The following is a 20,177-nucleotide window of genomic DNA, read 5'->3' on the forward strand; positions in this document are numbered from 1 at the left end:
ATATACTGGATGGCTGAACATAACTCAAATTGCATGATGGTGGAGTAGGGCTGGCAATCTAGGGGAAGCAGCAGGAAGGTGGATCTGATGACTCCACAGTGTTGTGTCGCCAAGCCTCTACCCTTCTGAGGGAAAATGCTTTGTTCTCACGGTTTGCCACTGCAGTACGCCATCTGCAAAGGCAGCCTCCTGTAATTCCTCCCATCCCTGTCCAGGCATGCCACTGCATCCACTAAGAGGTGGAGGAGTACACTTCCCCCTCCCTTGAATCTGGATTGGTCTTGGTTTGCTTTGGTCAATTAAACACGGAGGAAGTGGTCTTAAGGACCCTGGCAGCTTTTCCTTTTGTTTTCTTGGAATCTCGCAGCCATTTAGGAAGCTGGGGCTGGTCTACTGAAGGATGATGGATCATGTGGGAGAGGAAGAGAGAGAGAGGATAGAGACCTAGCCACTCCAGCCATCACTGGTGAAATGCCAGCCATGTAAGTGGAGCCTTCTTGATCGTCCAGGCCAGCTCACCTCCCACCAGAACCAAGCCTCATAAGTGATCCTGATCAACACCAGGGGAGCAGAAAAACCACCCAGCTGAGCTCAGCTAGCCCACAGAGTCATACAAAATAGGAAGTTGTATTACACCGTTAGTTTTGGCATGGTTTGTTATACAGCAACAGAGAACTGAAGTGGCCAGTCAAGACGGCTGTATTTTGTGCTGTGTGATGGTACCTTTTTGGGCACAGTGGATTGAAGCAGGTAGAGAACTTGATCCAAGAAGAATTTCATAAAAGGGGAGGCTTATAACTTTAGGATCACTGGTCTGGACGTGAAATGAAAAGGATAGGCCAAGTCGATGAGATTTCCTCTCTTTGTAATTTGAACTAGGAAATATGAGTAGATTGAGGACTCAGAATAAAAAATGCTAAGGTACAGTCAGGGCCAGACCAAGGCAAGACCAAGTCACAGAGCAGGAGGAGCCTCTGGCGGAGGGAGGAGGACAAAGCAGATGGCCACAGGCCCCCAGAGAGCTGCCCAGGCGCTGCTGGGCTTCCTGACCTCTTTACTCCCGTGAGGCTGGACCACAGCTTCTCGTCTCAGGGCTCCCTGACTTTCATGATCCCTTCCTTGAGCCAGCATCTTATCCCTTTTCTGTGAGCTAGCCTGCAGGAGTTTGGCTTCTTAGCACCAAAAGGAAACAATTAAAGAGGGGCTCTTCTATCATGAAATTCTACCATTTTGGGAATTGTTATAAATAGAAACAATGAAAGTGATCACCAGTTCAGTGAATATTTTAGCAAATGGAAAATAAAAGGAGAGGAACATCTTGATTACACTGGTGGGTGGAAAAATGTATTAACAGAATTTCCTTCCCACATTCCTGACGAAAGGAGCAAAAATTAGCAAACACACACACACACACACACACACACACACACAACACAAGCAGCAAACAAACAAAAGGGTATGACACAATTTAATAAACTTCTAAAATTCACAGAATTCACAGTGGCAATTCATAAAAATCCTGAAACTTCCAATAGCCAATCAGATTGGAAAGACACAAATGGAGTGTCCTTTTCTCTTTTACTTCTGTTTGATGGAGCAGAAGAGATGATGGGACAGAGGGTGGGATGAAAGAGGTGACAAGGGACAAGTTAGGAATAGGTCTGACACACATGGAGAAAACTGGATTCAATATATTAAACAATGATGTTCAGACAGTGCAACACAGGGTGTTCTGAGGGAAGACACACACAAACAGGGTTTGTGTCTACTTGGAGGGGTTCCCAGCTGCAGTGTGGGTGGAGCCCAAGCAGAGCTCAGTGGCCCCACCGAGCTGAGGAGATGGGAGTTTGGAGTTCAGGGAGGCACGGCGGCTAGGATGGGAGGGACAGAGTAGCAGGCCTCTTAAGCAGTCACTGTAAATACCTAGGTCCACGAAGATAGAGGATGTGATGAGCACAAAGACGAGAGAAGTGGGAAGCTGGACAGGATTAATGGCAGAGAGTAGATGCTGCAGAAGATATAGCAATATTGCTAAAAAATGTAGAACTAACAGAAACTATTTAAAAAAAAAAAAAGAAAGAAAAAAGACCTTAAAAGAAATGAATAGTGTATCTGTCACTTCTGGGAAGGTATCAAGCAGTATATATGTATAAATGGAGTTATAGAAGCAGGAGAGAAAGGGTAAGACAGGAAAAAAAAAGATTTAAAGAAAAAAATGGCTAAATTTTTTTCCAAATTTAATGGAAACTATAATTCCACACAAAGAAGCTCAACAAATAGTAAGCAGAAAAAACATGAAGAAAACCAGACTAAGACTCATAATAATCCTTTTAAAAAGCTTAAAAAAATCCAAACAAAAAGATGTTCAACCTTTATACATTTACTAGAATGGCTAAACTGACAATAGCAAACGTTGACATGGATGTGCAATAATCAGAACACTCATAACACTGCTGGGGGAGAGGATACTAAACGGGCTAGTTTGGCAATTTCTAATAAAGTCTGACATACATTTAACCATATGACCCAGCAACTGCACTCATGGTATTTACCCAAGAAAACAAGAACATGTCCACACAAAGATCTGCATGTGAATGCTCACTGCAGCTTTATTCTCAATAGCTAGAAACTGGAAACAATCCAAACGTCCATCAACCAGTGAATGTATGAAAGAGTAACACAGCCATCAAACAGAATACTGTTCATCAATAAAAAGGAATGCATTGCTGAAACACACCTCAACATGGATGAATATCAAAAAGCATCATGCTAAATGAAAGAAATTAAATGAACTGCTGAATCATCTTTACTGTGAGATATTTATTTCTTATAAATTCATTTAGCTTCTTTATGGTTTACTTCTGTTAAACTAGGTAAAACTTAGTACTTTTTAAAAAAATTAAAAAGAGTAATTACAGTAGGATTCCATCTACTGGAGTATCTTATTTCACAATATCTGAGACACTAGTTCTTGTCAGATGTACCATTAAGAAAATAAGTCACTGCCAATTGAACTAGGATACAGTACACAAATGTCATGGACTGTAAGATACATACCAATTTCAAAGATGTCAAAAATAGAAAAAAGAAGTATGATTCAGAATCAATAAATGTATCTCCATCCATCCATTTATCATCCATATGCATCTAAAATGTTACCCAAAGTAAGGTCACCTACATTTAATAATAGTTATTTCTCAGAGGGTTTGAGGTCATTTTAAAACTTTTATCTTTTCTACATTAAAAAAGGTTCTGCAAAATGAAGATGCATTTACAAAAACAAATGAATAATTTCTATTCAAAATAAAAATGACTGGAATATGCCAAGGTGTCAATAGTAGATAACTCTGGGTGTAGTGATCACAACGGACATTTCTTCTTTGTTCGTTTATGTATTTTAAAGCAATTCTTAAAATTGCAAAACTAAACAAAGCAAGTAAAAATTCATAAGAACTGGGAGGAATGTCCTTACATGAAAGGAATTTATGGCAGGAGGCCTCCACTCTGGGTGACAGATCATCCCCTACAGGGCTGCCACCTCTCCAAGCTCACCACAAAGAACAAGTGGTCAGAGGAATCCAAAGGATCCAACTCCCTCCTGCCCCAAAAAGGCTAGTAGCTCAACTCAGACCTAAATTCATGTCCAAGAGGTCACTGATTCTCTTAAACAAAATTAAAACTTGTGAAACACCCAGGAGTGGAAAAAGCCCTTTCATTGCTTGGAAATGACACACAGATCTCTCTAGTTCTTCCCCATTAATCACTCAGGTTCTACCAAACTCAAACACCATCAAGGGCAAATACACTGGAAATTTTAAAAAAGATCTATTATCCTGTCCTATATGTTAGTTTCCATATGAACATAAGTCTGAGGTGTTAATTCTCTCTCCTGGACATAACTCAAAAGAAAATAGGTTTCCTCAGTGTAGCTATTTGCTTCAATTACTTATTTCTAAAATCTGGTATATTACTTTATGTCAGCTGTTTTTCATTAATATGTGCACCAGGCTCCCATTTTCGGTGGCTCTTAGCCAAGTGCGTCTCAGACTTTAATGTGCACAAGAATCCCCTGGGCTCTTGTAAAAATGCAGATTCTGATTCAGTAGATCTGGGGTGGGGTTTGGGAGTCTGCGTTTTGAACAAGCGCCCAGGTGATTCCCAGGCTTCCAGTTCCTAGACCACAGACGAGTAATAACAAAGATAGTTCACAGGTTAAAGTTTGGACTTACGGACCAAAGTAAGTCTGTTTTTGCCTATAATAAAACAAAAGCAAAATGAGCATTTGTTCTACCACTGTTTTTGCCTAAAAAAAGTCTGTTTTTGCCTATAATAAAACAAAAGCAAAATGAGCATTTGTTCTACCACTGGCTTAAACTACTGTGCTTTTTTTCTTGAGGTTCGCAGGAAATTTATTGTGTACCCCTATCTCTGAGTGGGAGTGAGTCAGCAAATTACAAAGCCAAATTCGGGTTCACTGTAAATTCTTCTATCTGCTGTTTACTGAACTGCAAACTATCAAAGTTAACTTCTAAGCAGAAGATTGAAAGATTACAAAAGAAAGCACATGTGAAGGAAGGGAAGCATTTTAAGAAGTCAAGAAATGATTTTAATTATAAAAATGAGTAGAGGTTTAACGTGAGAAAATGCAAGTTGGCTAGCTTTGGAAGGGTGACTTTTTATTAAATCACATCAAAAACTGTTGTCAGCTCCAGGAATGGATCTTTTAACTTGAGGGGGAACAGGGAAATTAAAAGAGACAGCTGTGATAACGTCTTTACAGTTTTGACTTCAAGGGAGCAGAAAGTTTGGAGGGTGAATACCAGAGAGTACTTTAGATTTAGCGATCCAAGATCCAGAGTGAAATAATGTTTTTGTGTTAGATTACTCAAGTTCCCAAACACTAAGAAGAAGAAAAGTAAAGACCACTGAGACAAAACTTAACAGAAGTTTCAAGGTACATAGCTAGCATTATTTTTAAAATCATGTCACATCATACGCAGCACAGAGAAAAAGGGAGAATGTATGGCTAAAGGCCAGCGGTAAATGCCTCTGAACAGTGGGACTATGTTCATCTTTGCATTTCTATTTTGACAGTTTCAACAATGATAATGTATTGCTTTTATAATAAAAAAATAACATCTTAAAAATGGTCACGCTGAGGATGGAAGGAAGGAAGGAGAGAAGGAAGGAAGGAAGCAAGCAAGCCAGGCAAACAGATGGCTTTTCTCTCGAAGGAAAATTTATTTTAAACGGCAATTCCTTTACATATTTGTTTAAATTATGCCCCACATAAGTCTTTCCTATTTTTGTCCTGGGATCATATTAATATTAAGGCTGTGATTATACTTTAAAGAGTTAAATGACATTTGAGTAATTAGAATCTAAATTCTCAATCATTCCCACTGTAATCACGCCATCCATTTCACATACAGCAGGCATTTCTAAACCTGACGATGCTTCAAGGATAGAAGCCAAGGTCCTTTCCCTTCCTATCAGAAGCCACAGTGTGCCAGCCATGAGAGCCCCGGTGCTGTCTCCATGCCGCACTGCCCAGCCACGTGCCTGCAGGTTCTCCTGAGGGCCGAGATCTCACTGGATTGCTGTGGGGTGCTATCGCCCCAGTGGCTGAGGACGCACGATGCAAGATATGTTGAACTAAAAAGGGGAAACATGCTGAGAAAGATGGCAACATCACCAGCACTGGAAACAGCGTGGCCACGTACCTTTAGGATGGTGATATTCCAAGTAAAGCTCTCCACTGCTTTTTGCAGTTTTCGTTCCTTCAAACCTTCCTTGGTGCCGATGCTGTGCAAGTGTTCATGGAATTCCATGGCTGAAAGAAACAAAAGTATTTTTACTTCCACGTCCAACCTGCGGTAATGAACTGGCAATACTTATTTTTCTTGGTATAGCTAAAAGGATTCCAATCTCCAGTGCAAGTTCACAAATGCACCTGTTAAGAAAGTAATAATTGAGGGCAAACACTGACAATTCGCGGTCTCAGCAAGGCGGAAGGCTTCTTAGAGGTCAGCAATCATTCCTTGCGGGTTTGAAGGGTGAACAGGGCACATTCATTCTCATTCTTATTTTAGAGATGAGGAATCTGAGGCTTGGCAAGGGTGAGAGATGGGAGGCTGTGGGGGGAGCAAGAGGAAGAGCTGGGATTAGAAGCCAGGTCTTTGGAACCTCAGAAGGCAGATGTCAGCTCTGCTGACACCATATTGGTAACTGGAGATGAAATGAATGCAAAGTAATGTACTTCCTGCCACAGAGAGTCAATCTGAGGTTAGACAGCATGCCTATTATGAAGGGGAGTGGACTGGGACAAGGACCCCAACCTTGACTCTGCATTTCCATTATGACTCTTTACCATAATTTAGCTAATCAAATGAACATTCCCTATTGTCATTCAAAATAGTCTCAACAATACAATAATGCAGGAGGTAGTATGATGGTTCTTTTGTTTTCATACCATTACAACTCATGGAATTTTATTTATTGAACTGCAGTCAATGATACTACCTCTGGACAATGGGAACCCTTCAGACTGGTTCCTAAGTCCTTTTGAATGACTAATCAGCATTCTGGCACAAGATGCTCTAGACTTACCAAGTACATTTTCCACCTTGGCCCCAGAGCCAGACATTTCTCCAAGGACCTCTTGATTCTTTTAGTGGGGAATGATATTTAAAGACCACAATCTGGGTGTTAGGAATGCCCATTTTTATGGAACTTTCATTGTTTCCTAAGGCCTTTTCATTGGACTGATCTCAGACACATTATTTTTAAAAGGGAAGAATAAAATATTGCTAATACTTCTATGTTTTAAAGATTTATTTATTCAAGAAAGAGAGAGCACATGAGCACTAGTTCGGGGACTGGGGGGAGCAGAGGGAAAGGAGAGAGAATCTTTTAAGCAGATTCCATGCTGAGTGTGGAGCCCAATGCAGGGCTCAGTCGCAGGACCTTGAGATTATGACTTGGGCCAAAACCAAGAGTTGGCCACTCAACCCCACTGCGCCACCCAGGTGCCTGCTAATATTTCTAATACAAATTTAAGTGTACAAGGTTTTTACTTATTTTTTAAAATTTTATGCTTATTTTGTGTCTTTTAGGTGGAAAATCTTAATTCCTAACCACATCAACCTAACTATTAATAGTAAGACTACTAAATCTGATTTAAAATCTACATTTGGGGAGAAGGTCTTCAAAGAGTATCTCATTAAGAATGTACAGTAAGAATATTGTGTTCTAAGATCAGTCCAAATAATTCTTTTCTCCATATCGTTATGTTACTAACAAAGTCCAATTAGGTTCATTTATTTTTTTTGTGGGTTTTTTTCATTCTCTGTGTTTGTGTGATGGGGCTGCACTTTTATGGATGTAATTTGTTTTACGATCATGTCAAAGCTTTACATGATTCTGAAGTCAAACCTCGTATCAAGTGTGCTCTGGTAAGCGTTGCTTCCTCTTGGTGTCTTGCACCCTGACTCCTCCCTTCCCCCTACACATTTCTTGCAGTTTTTAATTTACCTTTTTCCTGTATTGTTTCTCCTTGAAAATATATGCAACTGTGTATGTATATCCATGATCTTTCCTTTCTTGCACAAAAATTTTCCGTACTTGGTTTTTGTTTTCTGTACACTGTTTAGAAGTACCCTGTTCTGTACTTTGGTTTTTCCTCATGTAACTACATAGTGGATGGAGATCACTCCATGTCAATGTGGAGAGCACACCTTCGCTCATTTTTTTTTTTTTCACTCATTTTTTTAACAGCTACGTGGACTGCTTGAGTGGATGAACCAGCATTTATTTAACCAGGCTCCCCGATGGATACCGGGTTGTTTCAAAAGCATTTGCTGTTACAAATAATGCGTAGCAGTTGTAATCTCTACAAGACATTTCCTGTGCTCTTTTGTGAACACTTACTATTCAGTTGGGCATTCCAATTTCTAACTCCCTTTCTATGCAACACCATTTCAAAGCAACTCTTTATACTGTGATTGACAGCAACTTTATTTCTTAGTGTCTTTAAACAGTAAGCAAAAGCTGATACATATGATAAATACAGTAAAAGCTGCCAATTTAGTCTTTTTTCTTCTCCCCCCACCCTCACTGAATAGAAACGATGGTTCTAATTCCTGCTAATAAAATTTAAGAACATAACTGGTTTCAAGAAAGAACAGTAAAATTCATTATATTGTTTAGAAAGTTACCACACTAACCACTCTCCTTTTCCCAAATTTCTCTCTTGCCAGTGATGGTACCTGAGAACATCCCAACTTGATTAACTAAACCCACTCCACCATGATGGCGACCTGGCTCAGATAGCAGGCTGCATTCCCTAAATCTTGTTCTGACTTTTACTGAATGTACTTGGCTTAGCTTACTGCAAAAACAAACAAACAAACAAAACCCTAAAAACAAACAGAAATAACCATGAGTAGGTAGCAATCTTGTTCCAAAACCCAGGTGTTTTGCTATAGCATTTAATTGGATGCATGGGCATGTGCAAATGCATCCACACACTCTTTTTCCCTGGTCTCATCTGGGAGACACCCCCCCCCCCCCCCCCCCCCCCCAAGAGAGTGCTGTGATGACTTAGACCCACTTCTTAGAACATGGCCAGGTGAAGCCTGAGCAGTGAGACCTTGATGTGCTGGCTTTCTGATAAGATTTAATACTGGGCTTTGGCAAGATCTGGATTTCAGGATGGGTCATTAACACTCATAATGCTTCTATTCTAGCTGTCAGGAGGCACGATAGCCTTATAAGCATCACTGAGGTGTGGCAGATGGAATTCATGACTGGAATACAGGAAAGAGAGGAGACACAAGAGAAGTGGTAGGGCAGTAGCTCTCTATAAACAAGAAGATAAACACCTGCATGGTCTTTGAGGGAATGCTGAGCTTAGACAAACATCTACCCTCAATTTTAAGAAGCTTTCTGAAGGAAAGAATCTACTCATGGCCAGAGGCAGTAAAAGGACAGGCTGCCTTGAGAAGGACTGAGGACTCAAGGAAAAACAGTTAAAATTATAAAAAATGGTAACAATAGGGAAGAAACAGGGAAACATTTAAAGAAATAAGGGTAGCAGAATACATATATGCTTGCTGTCTAAAAAGCTCCTATTTTACATGTTTACTAAAAAATGAGACTACATATTCCCTCTTCTCTCTCTCTTCATGAAATATCAGTGGTCCAATCAAAGTCCATAGGGAAGTACAAAAAGTATTACTAATGAGATTCTTTTGAAAATGCACACAAAAAAGGTGACACGTTGAAGACTGGAAAAATTATGTTAAAAATATAAAGCCCAACAAAAAGAAAAAAAAATACATGTAAACCTGAAACTTTAAAAAGTGACCAAGACTATGGGTCCCACTGTTACTTATTTCATTATTTGGCTTGCTGCATAACACAACAGTTTCATTAAAAATTTTTATATTAATAATTTATAGACTGATCTTTGAAAACACCTGCTAATCCACTGATTCAAGGCCTATACTGCTTTTCTTTAAGTAAATCAAAGGATTCTGACCTTGGCCTGTATAATACAACGGTACCTTTCACTGCTCCCCTGTGATGTGCAAAGCCCAGGGCAAGGACTAGGGGCACCAGTGAGGAAACTGGCCAGGTGCTTTTTACATATATTACAGAAGAAACATGGAGAGGAGCCATAGTACGTTCCCAAGGAAATGGGAAAGAAAGATTTGAATACTGTTTTGCCTGAGCCCAATGCCCCACGGTTTTCCAACTACCATGAATTATTTCTAATCAAGAGTCCTTACCCTTAATATGATCTCATGCTATGGTTATATGTACCCAGTAATCATGCCATGAGGCAGAGTGCTGTAAGGGCTAATGCACAGGCACTGACCCAGTTCTAAGGGAATATGGAAGGACAGCAAATGAGATTACGCATTTGAACTGGGTCAGTCCATACATAACAAGGAAATCTAATTATATTAGATGCAAATTGCATTATTCCTCTGATATTAAATTATCAGGAAATCTACTCTAACATGTCACAGGAGGTCTTTTTTGGTTCTTTACATCAACATGGAGTACAAAGAACCTGTCTGGGTTATATGTTAAGTAACTTTCTCCCTATTTTCCAAATTATTTTCAGCAAGGAAACATTAGCCCAATGAAAAAGTCTTTATCTTATTAAGAAATGTAAAAGCACTACCTCTTTTCTGTCCATAAGTTATGCCATTCTGTCTAAAGAGCAGAGTGAGATTTAAAGTAGCTGGTGAAAATCTAATAAGCAAAACTTTTGAGACTAAGTTAGCACCTCTCTCACCTCTGCCCCAACGCCCACAAGGAAGCCAAATTGTTTTTGTTTTAAAACTCCTTTTCTCTATTTACGGTGTGAGGGGGGTGGAGACAGGGTGTTAACCAGGAATGGGAAGAGCCCTGGGTGGGCCAGGAGCTGCTGCACCTCAGTGGCTGCAGTTGGAAGGAGTCAGGAGCCGGTTAGGCAGGTGTCACAGTAATCTAGGAAGCGTTAAGAGCATGTGGCTCCATTGTTAGAGACACTGTGGCGAAGGATATGGAGGATCCTATAAGAGGATCATAGCCAGGCTTCACAGAGAAGTCACGCCAATGCTGGGGAGTGGGTCCCAAACCTCACTGTACAACAGAGTCACTGGGGGCGTGTGTTTAAAAGGCAGGATCTCTGCTTCTCCCCCAGGATCCCAGTCAGAAGGCCTGTGGCAGGTCCAGACTGAGACATTTTTAGCAAGTACCCCCAGAAGATTTCCATCAAGGGGGCTGGGGATCACTCCGAGGAAAACCAGATTCGGAGGATGAGGAGATGAGAATGAGAATGAAAGTGATGATGAAGTTGGAGAGAATGTCCAGCAGGTCTGAGAGGGCCATGATCTGAGGGGCATTTCAGAAAAATGTAAGAATTACGACACTGCCAAGTCCATCTATCCTGAAGGAAGGTAGCGGGCAGGGAGGGTGAGGGAGACGGGAGGGTTAGCAGGCATCACAGTCAAAACTCTATTTTTTTTTTTTTTTTAATGACTGCCTAGCCACTCTTTTTTTTTTCTTTTTTTTTAATGGTTGGATATAAAGGGTCTCATCATTTTAGATAATGAAAGTAATTCTTGGTACTTGAAGTAACACCACTAATTGGTAAGAGAATAATTTATTGATTATACACCATGTGTAGGTCATTTGGCTATATGCAGTGTTGAGCCCTATTAAAACCCATTGCTTAAATCTGTAATCCCATCACTTAAACCCGTTCCTGACCATTCTGTGAAAAAACAGATTTCTAGAAGTATGGGGAACAAACTGAGGTACGGGAACTAGTGCTTACGTTATCAACTCACTGGCAGCTCCTTCATAAAGAAATATTTATAGTTTTGTTCTGGAATACAATGGCTGAGTTTAGAGGCATCAGTACAGCAAACAGGGCGACAGCATTAAAATGATGATGTAAGGGTACCTAACAACTGCTGCTTTTTAAATCAATGCAAAAATAAACTCTGTAGGAACACTATCAAAGCAGGATTTTTGAACTAGGAAAAAACACTATGCATGGGAGATTTAGGAGGCTACAAGGTCTGTGTATTACAATGTAAAATTTTACAGGATAAATTACGAACAACTGATCATTTAAGACTGGATTGAAAAATAAAAAATCAGACAAACTAATTTTTCTGAAAACCTGAGTAAGTCTGTTCTGTGTTTTCACTTAAGTGACCGGATGGAAAATGAGCAGATAATAAATATGCCGTAAGGTAGAGTTGATTACCCTTGAACCTACTGTAAAATTGTTAGCAATACAGAATTGCTATAGAGGAAAGTTACATAACAAGGTGGCCAGGGAGTCCTTTATCATCACTTCCTGCTCTTGACCTCTGCCAGCCTTAGTGTCCTAAATGAAGGAGTAAGAACACTGGACTCTGATTAAAGAGAGGCTAACTGCTTAACTCCCAGCCTCAGCAAGCAGGTAGCACACAGAGCTGGGGACGCAGGGCATGCCAGCAGCCAGCACACAGCTCAACTCCACCCAGGGTGCAGGCCGGGCCTCAGGATGCCTCCGCCTCCTCTTACTTTGGTTAGAGACCCTGGCCACTTCTAGTAGCAATTCTTGTGTTAGCCTACGGAGATTAGTTTTACATTCTGTTTTCTTCGCAACTACACTGTAAACCAAACTGACACCTGCAATTACACAAAGTAAATAGCCACTGTTTGCATGTTCCTTGTTTACCAATTAGCAGGGCGTCTTTTATCTGCCTGTCTATATTACCAGTATTTTAGAGTGAAAGCCCCACTGCTCTGGGATTCTTAAAAGGATAAGAAGATGCAGAACCACCCAAACCAGCTTCTGAGAAAGTAAAAGGAGAACACTGCTGCTGTCATCCCCTTAGCAGACACCAGAGTGAGGGCAGGTGCCACACACGGCCCCACCAGCACCGAGATGGCTGGCTGTGGAGATTGTTTACTCACCTGGGGCAACAGGGCTGAAAGAGAGAGCTTTTAGTCTAAAACCCAAGTATTTCTCATTGGTGAATCATAGGTAAAACAAAACAAAAACAAAACAAAAAAAATCTACATGCTTCTGAAAATAATTAGAATTTTATTGATTCTGAGAAAATTTCTTCTGTGACCATCTGGAAAATCATTATCTGGAGGTTTCTAAATTGCAGATTTAAGACAAAAGGGTTCTAATATTCTTACAAAACATGGCTCTTAGCTTCTGTGGCCTGAGGGTTGCAGTGAACTTACAGAAAGCTCACAGGCAGGCACTGAAGAGAAGTGAGGCAGCAGGTCCTTGCACGTGTCCTACCGCTGCTTAGTGACAAGAACTCCCACTGTGAAAACAATCTATGGGTTCAAAAATAGATGCCGGGCCAATAATAAGGAGGGGATAAGAAGTGGGATCTTTTTTTCCTTTCAGGAACAAGTCGTATTTTCTTTCATGAACAAGTTGTGTTTCCAGCATCTTCCAAATACTTTACTAACACAATTTATTCATAAATTTGTATATTTTAGAGCCATGTGTGGTTGTTCACAGTATCTTGTATTTTCTTTCTTTAGTAATGTCTCATATACTTGTCTGATTTACACTAAGTAGCATTACAAGAGCCTCAAATAAAACACAGCCTGGCTAACATTTGTAACATTTAGGGGCAACTATTAAGGTAGAGGAAGCAATCAAGATGCCTCAATTCCACCAGGATGTTGTCACCCAAGTGAGACAAGAGGTAACAGTTAATTTTGCTCAAAGAAATGGAAATCTTTGTAAGTTTCAATGAACTTCACTTGAAAAACCAATGCTAACTAGGTAAACTGACCTTTGCAAAGTATGACATGCTTTATAATTGCAATGGGCTATATTATTTAAGAGTCAAAATACATGATGTGTCTGAAGGCATTAAAATCTGAAGACTGTGAGTATATATTACGCAAATCCAATTAAGTGCATGGGAACACGGACCAAAGCCTGGGGGAAATAATCCAGAAAGCAGCAAATGGTCATGTTTCATGCACAGAGCTGGCCAGGTCTGCTGTGACCACTCTTTTGCCAAAAGGATTGTCTTTGAGCCCTGGCTACTCTGTGCCAAAGCACCTACAATTAGGTTCCTCTGACTCCATGACCCCAAGTTTCTGTTCCCAGGGAAAAGATCTGAGTCATTTTTCTTCAAGAATGTTAACCAAGAAGAAAATCTGCTCAGTTTTCTTGGTGGTAATGAACCTGAGAATTAATGAAATGAATAGCTGGCCATCCAACAGCAGAGAAATCACTCAGGTGATTTCTGTGAGAGTACAGTCAGTTCTGGTCTAAGGGAATGGAAGACACAGGCCATGTGAGCAAACAGGGCCATGTGTCTATGGTGGGGACTGCATAAATCACTTAATCTTTCCATTTATATAACTATAATATTAAATTTAAAAATTGGTATGGCCACACAAAAGTATATGATTTGTTTTTAAAGTTAAGAACATTTTGGAGAGCTGTCATTTCTTTCCATGTCATCTCTTGAAAATCTAAACAGCTAAGTTTTTTATATTGGTAGGTATTGGTTTCACATTATTTTCCAATTATTATTTCAAAATACTTTATAACCTAAATATTTTAAAGAGTTTCTTTCTGGAAGGGCTTAAAGCTTAGTGACCAAAAATAAAAGGTAAAGCTGAAAGATTAAGTATCATGTTTGTAAAAATTAATAACTGAGTGTAAATTTTCCAGAATGATATAATTAAATTAACTAAACACGTTACTATAAAACTGCAAAGAATGGGATGTAGGAAGTAGCCTCTATTAAGTTTCCTGCTTCCTATCACAGATAAACTTAGATGAAAACCAGCCAGCCATAAAAATAAAATAAAAACTTAAAAATATATGATATATACAATAAATACTAAGATATGAAAAAGAAGCTTTTGCCTGGAAGGGAAGGGAGACTCAGTCAGAAACATGGCATCATTTCCTCTTCGATTGAAATGGATGCCATTTCTTCTTGCCAAACATAAAGCAGATGACCTTTCAAACATTCTGGTTGGGATTTTCTCTACCAATCTAAATGATATGAATCTAAAATACAACATGCAGCACAAGGCTAAATATTTTTAGAAACAAGTATAATTTAAAAAAATACTCCTAAGAGAGACATATTGATCTTAAACTTAAATACTTAAAGATTAGTTTTTCAACAGAAAATTTACTTTGCTGCTCTAAAAAGCTCACAAACACATCCAGTGAGAAAATATTTTTTTTTATGTGTTGAAAATAGAAACCACAAGCAAGGGCAAAATCTTTCAAATGGTGACATAAGAAATATGTTATTTATATTTTAATTTATTTCAAATTTCCTAAAGTAGGTGTAGTGAGACATATTTCCTGGAAGATGGAATTCCATATAACACAGGTCTATTTGGGACCTCATTCAAGAGGATGATTCATTAGCAATATTAAAAGTACCTAATAAGTGCAGTCTGCCCGTGTCTCGTGGCACTTCAGAGTATCTTAAAAACAAAATACTGTATCTGGTTATTTTCCCAACTACTTTACATATAGCACCCATTAAAATATACAGCCTTTGTAAACTATACACTCTGCCCCAAAACCACAGGGGTCTTAAGTTTGTGTGTGCTGCTGACATGTGGGCATTTACACCATAATCCCCATGGAGACATGGAAATGCCTAATTATTTTTCATATAGCTCCAGTTGGTAGTCTCTTTTTCTTGGCCTTCTTTCCTATCTTGGCATTAACAAAAGCCAAATTATTTTAAGATGGATTTCTGAGCTGTTAAATCCCGTTCCACACGAGGTGGAAGAGATAAACCAGGTCTCTTAAATATATCCATGAAACCCAGATGGATGACAAGATCCCCAGAATGCCACATCCACAGCAGTACACTTTGTGAATGAATTGCACGAGGGAGGTTTTCCTTCCTCCGCCAGCCTGCTCCATCTGGGTGAATCTAGGTGAGAGGAAGTTGTATAACTTTCAGTTCTTGGTGGAATCCAAGTGCCACGCCACCATCCTCAACACGTGGCCATGTGATTGATGCACATGGGGTGGGGTCACAGGAGCAATGATGTGGTTATAGCAGGACCCTCTCCATTTCATTTCATTGAGAAGTAAAAAGGCCACCTTCACCCCCTAATTATACTCAAAGATTAGTGTTTTTTTGTTTTTGTTTTTTTAAACCTAGGACATCTTTGTTTGTATTGCCACTCTTAAATCGGATCCTTCCTCTCTACCACAGTTTGGCACCTCCCTTGCTTTTTGTACCTCTTCTTATCTAAATTTTTGAACAGATAATATTGTGATATGACTCAGCAATCTGAAAAGTCTTATCTTTCCTTTCCCAGTCTCCTTGCTCCCTTCCCATCAGGCAACTGCTGTTACTCCCCCATAGGTATCCTCCCAGACGGATGTCCTCATAAGCACACAGGCCCTATTCTCCTACCCCACCTTTTAAAACAAATTTTAGCAAATAGCACACACTGTTTGCTTTTGAAAATAATATGTTTTAATACACACACATGCACGCACACACACAGGATATATATCTCCTGTATGTATATATAAGATCTTCCTTATATAAGTGTAGTACGTAGCATGTGTGGGTGCAGGTAAACGTATATATACAGGTTTATATTTTATTCTCTTTTATGGTAGCATAATGTTTTTTTATGTGGCTCTATCAGGATGTATTTAACAAGGGCTCTCCTATTGAACATTTAGGGTGTAATGTTAAGCTTGTTCTCAGTAATGCAAAGAAAATTCTGTACATATTGTCCTTCCCCCAAGTATGTGATCATATATGTAGAATAAACTCTGAAAAAATGGAATTGTTGGTTCAAATTGCACATACTTATAAATCTGATGTCCACTGCCATATGGTCCTCCCTAGGCGTGGCCCCCCCACAATGGGACAGGTATTGGTTTCCCCTATATCCTCACCAATCCATCATGACCCATGTGTGATATAACTCTGACGTCTTGGATATAAACACTTGGATCTGATGCATGAAAAGTGGCATCTCCTTGAAATACTTCATTTACTCAACTTCTAGAAGATCACAGTGTCCTCCTCCTTCCTGCCTGGCTATATCCTAACCTCGTGTGGTTGGTCTTACACATCTCCTCCCTGACATCTCAATGTTGGAGGGACAGGGCTCCGTCTTCTCCAGCCACAGTCACTTCTTAGGTGACGTCGGGTCTCCAGCCTTAAAAGATACCTTTGCGTTTATGGATTCTAAACTCATTTCCTCTAGTCTGGACCTCTTACCAGACATGGAATCCAGCCAGGCATAAATTAAGATGTCTAAACCAAATCTTTAACGTTCCCTCTCGAGCCTCTCCTCCTCAGTTCCCCCCACCTCAGTAAATAGCAGTGTCCTCTTTCCAGCCCCAAATCCTGCAGTCATACTGACTTCTTTCTTTCCTCCTACCCCACATCCAATCTACCATAAATCCTGACATATCCAAAATGTAGCTGAATATCCAGAACGTAACCATTTCACATCATTCCACCCCAACTACCATCCATCCGACCACAACCACAGACTGGGCTGGATTGTTGCAAGAGCCTCCTGAATAGTCTTCCAGCCACTGCTCTCACCCCATGCCCTATCCTCATATGTTCTGCTGCAGCCACTCCTCTTCTCAGGCCTAGGAAAAGACCTCTCCTCTCACTGAGAACAAAGCCAGCCCAGGTGTCTGGCCTACTGTTAACTCCAGCTCATTGTTAATGCTGGCTCCTACCCCTCTGTGCCTCCTTGTCCTTGCAGACGCTGCAGCCACGCTGGCCTACTCATTCCTCCGCTGACACATGAATGCTCTCACCTCAAGGTCTCTGTGTTCAGTCTTCCTGGGATCATCCCTTTCCCAGATGTTTAGAAAGCTTGCTCTCCACCTCCAATCATGCTTTTGTCAAAAGTCACTGAGGTCCTCCAAGAGCGCTTTATTTAAAAGAGCGGTCTTGCTTGCACTCTGCGCACTCTCAATCCCATTCTCTGTCTTTGTTTCTGAAACGCTCACCACTGCCTGACACCTAAATGTTTTATTTATTTGGTTTTTGTTTATTTTCTGTCTTCCACAACTAGACTTCAGCTTCACAAAGGCAGGGATTTAGACTTTTTGTTCATAACTGTCCCTGGAACAGATCTGCATCTTTGATAAATGAGACTGAACATCTTTTCATTTTGTTTTTAGTCTTTTAAGTTCTCTTTACCATAAAGAGTTCAAATTCTTTGCAAGAATATAGGATTGTTGGACTTTTTCTTACTGATTTTAGGGGTTCCTTACATAGTAGGGACATTAGCTCTTTGTGATATGTATTGCTAACACTTTTTCTGTTTGTAGTTTTTGTTGGAACTTTGCTCCTGATAGTTTTTGCTATATAGAATTCTTTTCATGCAGTCTAATATGTCAAGTTTTTTGTTGTCATTCAATGTTATGTTCAAGCTTCTGGGTTGTGTTGTTTCCTGCCCACACCTCCAGCCTCATTTGCGGCTCCCGTCTTTGTTACGGCCACTGCTGGCGTGGGCTATCCTGTGTCACCCTGTGTGCACTCTTCTCCCTGCATGGAATTCCTGTCCCAACCAGCCTTGCTCCCAGACAAACCACCTGCCAGACTCAACTCCTGTTCTGAGATCTGGTTCCCTGATCACCCCCGACAGAGTTCATCACAGGGCATGCTATTGTGGCTGCACAGCAGTGTCCTCTTACTACTGCATGACATACGCTGTGTAGGGGGGCTCTCTTCACAGGCATGTCTCCAAACACTCCACCTGGAGCCCCCTCTTTCTCCCCCCCACCCCCCAGGGACAAGGAGCCAAGTTTCCAGCTTCTGCCATACTGGGAGTAAGGACCTCATAAGTAGTGAATAAAGGAATGAACTAATAAATGCAGCATTTAACCTTCAATTCAACTCAACATATATCTGCTCAGTATCAGGCACTATTGTTGGAATTTGGGATACGTGATGAATAAACTCCTGCCTTCAAGTAGTTTATATTCAAGTTGCAAGAATATACAGTAAGTGAACTGTATGGTATCAGGTGTGCTGGGAATGCTTTTATGACTTGAGGGAAAGTAAAACAACCAGTCTGAATTACAGATTCATAATCATCTCCTCAAATATTCAGTATTTCCTCCCAATTCTTTCCTCCTGAGAGAACTCATCCAACTTCCATATGGATGACACCAATTCTATCTGTAAGCCTGACTCCATCCCAAGCTTCATTATAGTTGCTTCAACACTTGCTAGCTTTTTCCATTTGATCATCTGCTAAGGTCTGAATGTTTGCTTCCCCCTCCAAATTTATATTTTGTAATTTTAATGCCCAATGTGATGGTATTAGGAAGTGGGGCTTTGGAGAGTTGCTTAGATCATGAGGATGGAGCCTTCATGAATGGGATTAGTGTCCTTATAAAAAGGATCCCAGAGAGTTTCCTAGACCCTCCCACCATGTGAGGACACAGCAAGAAGGTGCTATCTATGAACCAGGAAGAGGACCGTCACCCGCCACCATATCAAATCTACTGGCACCATAACCTTAAGCTTCCTAGCCTCTAGACCTAGGAGAAATAAATTTCTGTTGTTTATAAACTGTCCGGTCTGTAGTATTTGTTATAGCAGTGCCATCCTACTGTGATCATGCTCACCAAACTTGAAACAGACCTTCACAATCAACTCCTTCCTATTCTGACATTGCAAGCATTCCCATTCCATTGCCAGAGGGAGCATCTGAAAGCATAGGGCAAAGGGCAGAGTCCCCAGACCAATGAGTCCCCAAGCCTGTCCCAAACTATTTAGCACCCCCATCTATAGCAGTTTCCTAAAGTATTCCAGACATTGACAGGAGTTGAAACAAAGGCTTTATAACTATGTACCTTCAGGACACACTGAGTTAACCTGGAAGATATTTAGCATGCTAATGTGTACTGAGAATCTCCAAAGAGGAATCAGTTTTGCTATGAGAATTTGACGATGAGATCCTTTGCTGAGAAGTATGACTAGTGTTCCTTGAATCTATTTTTGAGAAATGCTGTCCTAGAAAGTCAATCCCAAATACTTTGTCCTTGAATTAAAAGGCTTCCATCCTTTGAAGCCAGCTCTAGTTCCACTCCTAATTTCTGAGGCTACCTAAAACAAGTATCTCCCGTTAGCCAGGACAATAGATTTCATGCGCACAGAAAGCACACCTTGATAATGAGAACTTCTACACTCTGGCCAGCCTCAAAAGCCCTGTTCCCTTCTGCTCTGCCTCCATGGATCCTCCATGCCCTCAAGTCCCTAGATTCAAGTCTACCTCCTTCCCTACCAACAAAACCTTCCGGGCTTACCCCTTTCTTTAAACTTCCATTGTACTTATTATTTACACCATGTGCTTCGTTGTGACCACAACCACACTTAGAAATACCATTAATATGACGATGTGGGGATCTTAAAATGGGATGGGTGATGGGTACAGGAAACAGAGGGGTGTGGTGAGGCAGAGGGTTATAGACACGGAGTGCTTATTTTGAAACTTTTTTGTTCTGAATTGGCCTAGTTGTCACCTTTGTGATCATTCTCTCTATTCTCTCTAATCAGCAATGAAGGTTCCTTTTGGTGGAACAAAAGGGCAGGTAGGGCAGACTGGCCTGGCCACTGCGGACCTTGCAACCTCTTGGCTTCCCATGGCTTCACTAA

General features: G+C 40.5%; 1 protein-coding gene across 1 annotated transcript in view; it reads right to left on the bottom strand.

Annotated features, from left to right (window-relative positions):
* Positions 1 to 20,177, bottom strand: part of PLCL2 (phospholipase C like 2) — a 185,828-nt gene that overhangs the window by 12,010 nt on the left and 153,641 nt on the right. The window contains 1 exon segment of the mRNA XM_038570754.1: positions 5,724 to 5,833. Within this exon segment, the coding sequence (XP_038426682.1) occupies positions 5,724 to 5,833 (110 nt within the window).

This window comes from Canis lupus, chromosome 23 (genome assembly GCF_011100685.1).
Source record: "Canis lupus familiaris isolate Mischka breed German Shepherd chromosome 23, alternate assembly UU_Cfam_GSD_1.0, whole genome shotgun sequence".
NCBI lineage: Eukaryota > Metazoa > Chordata > Mammalia > Carnivora > Canidae > Canis > Canis lupus.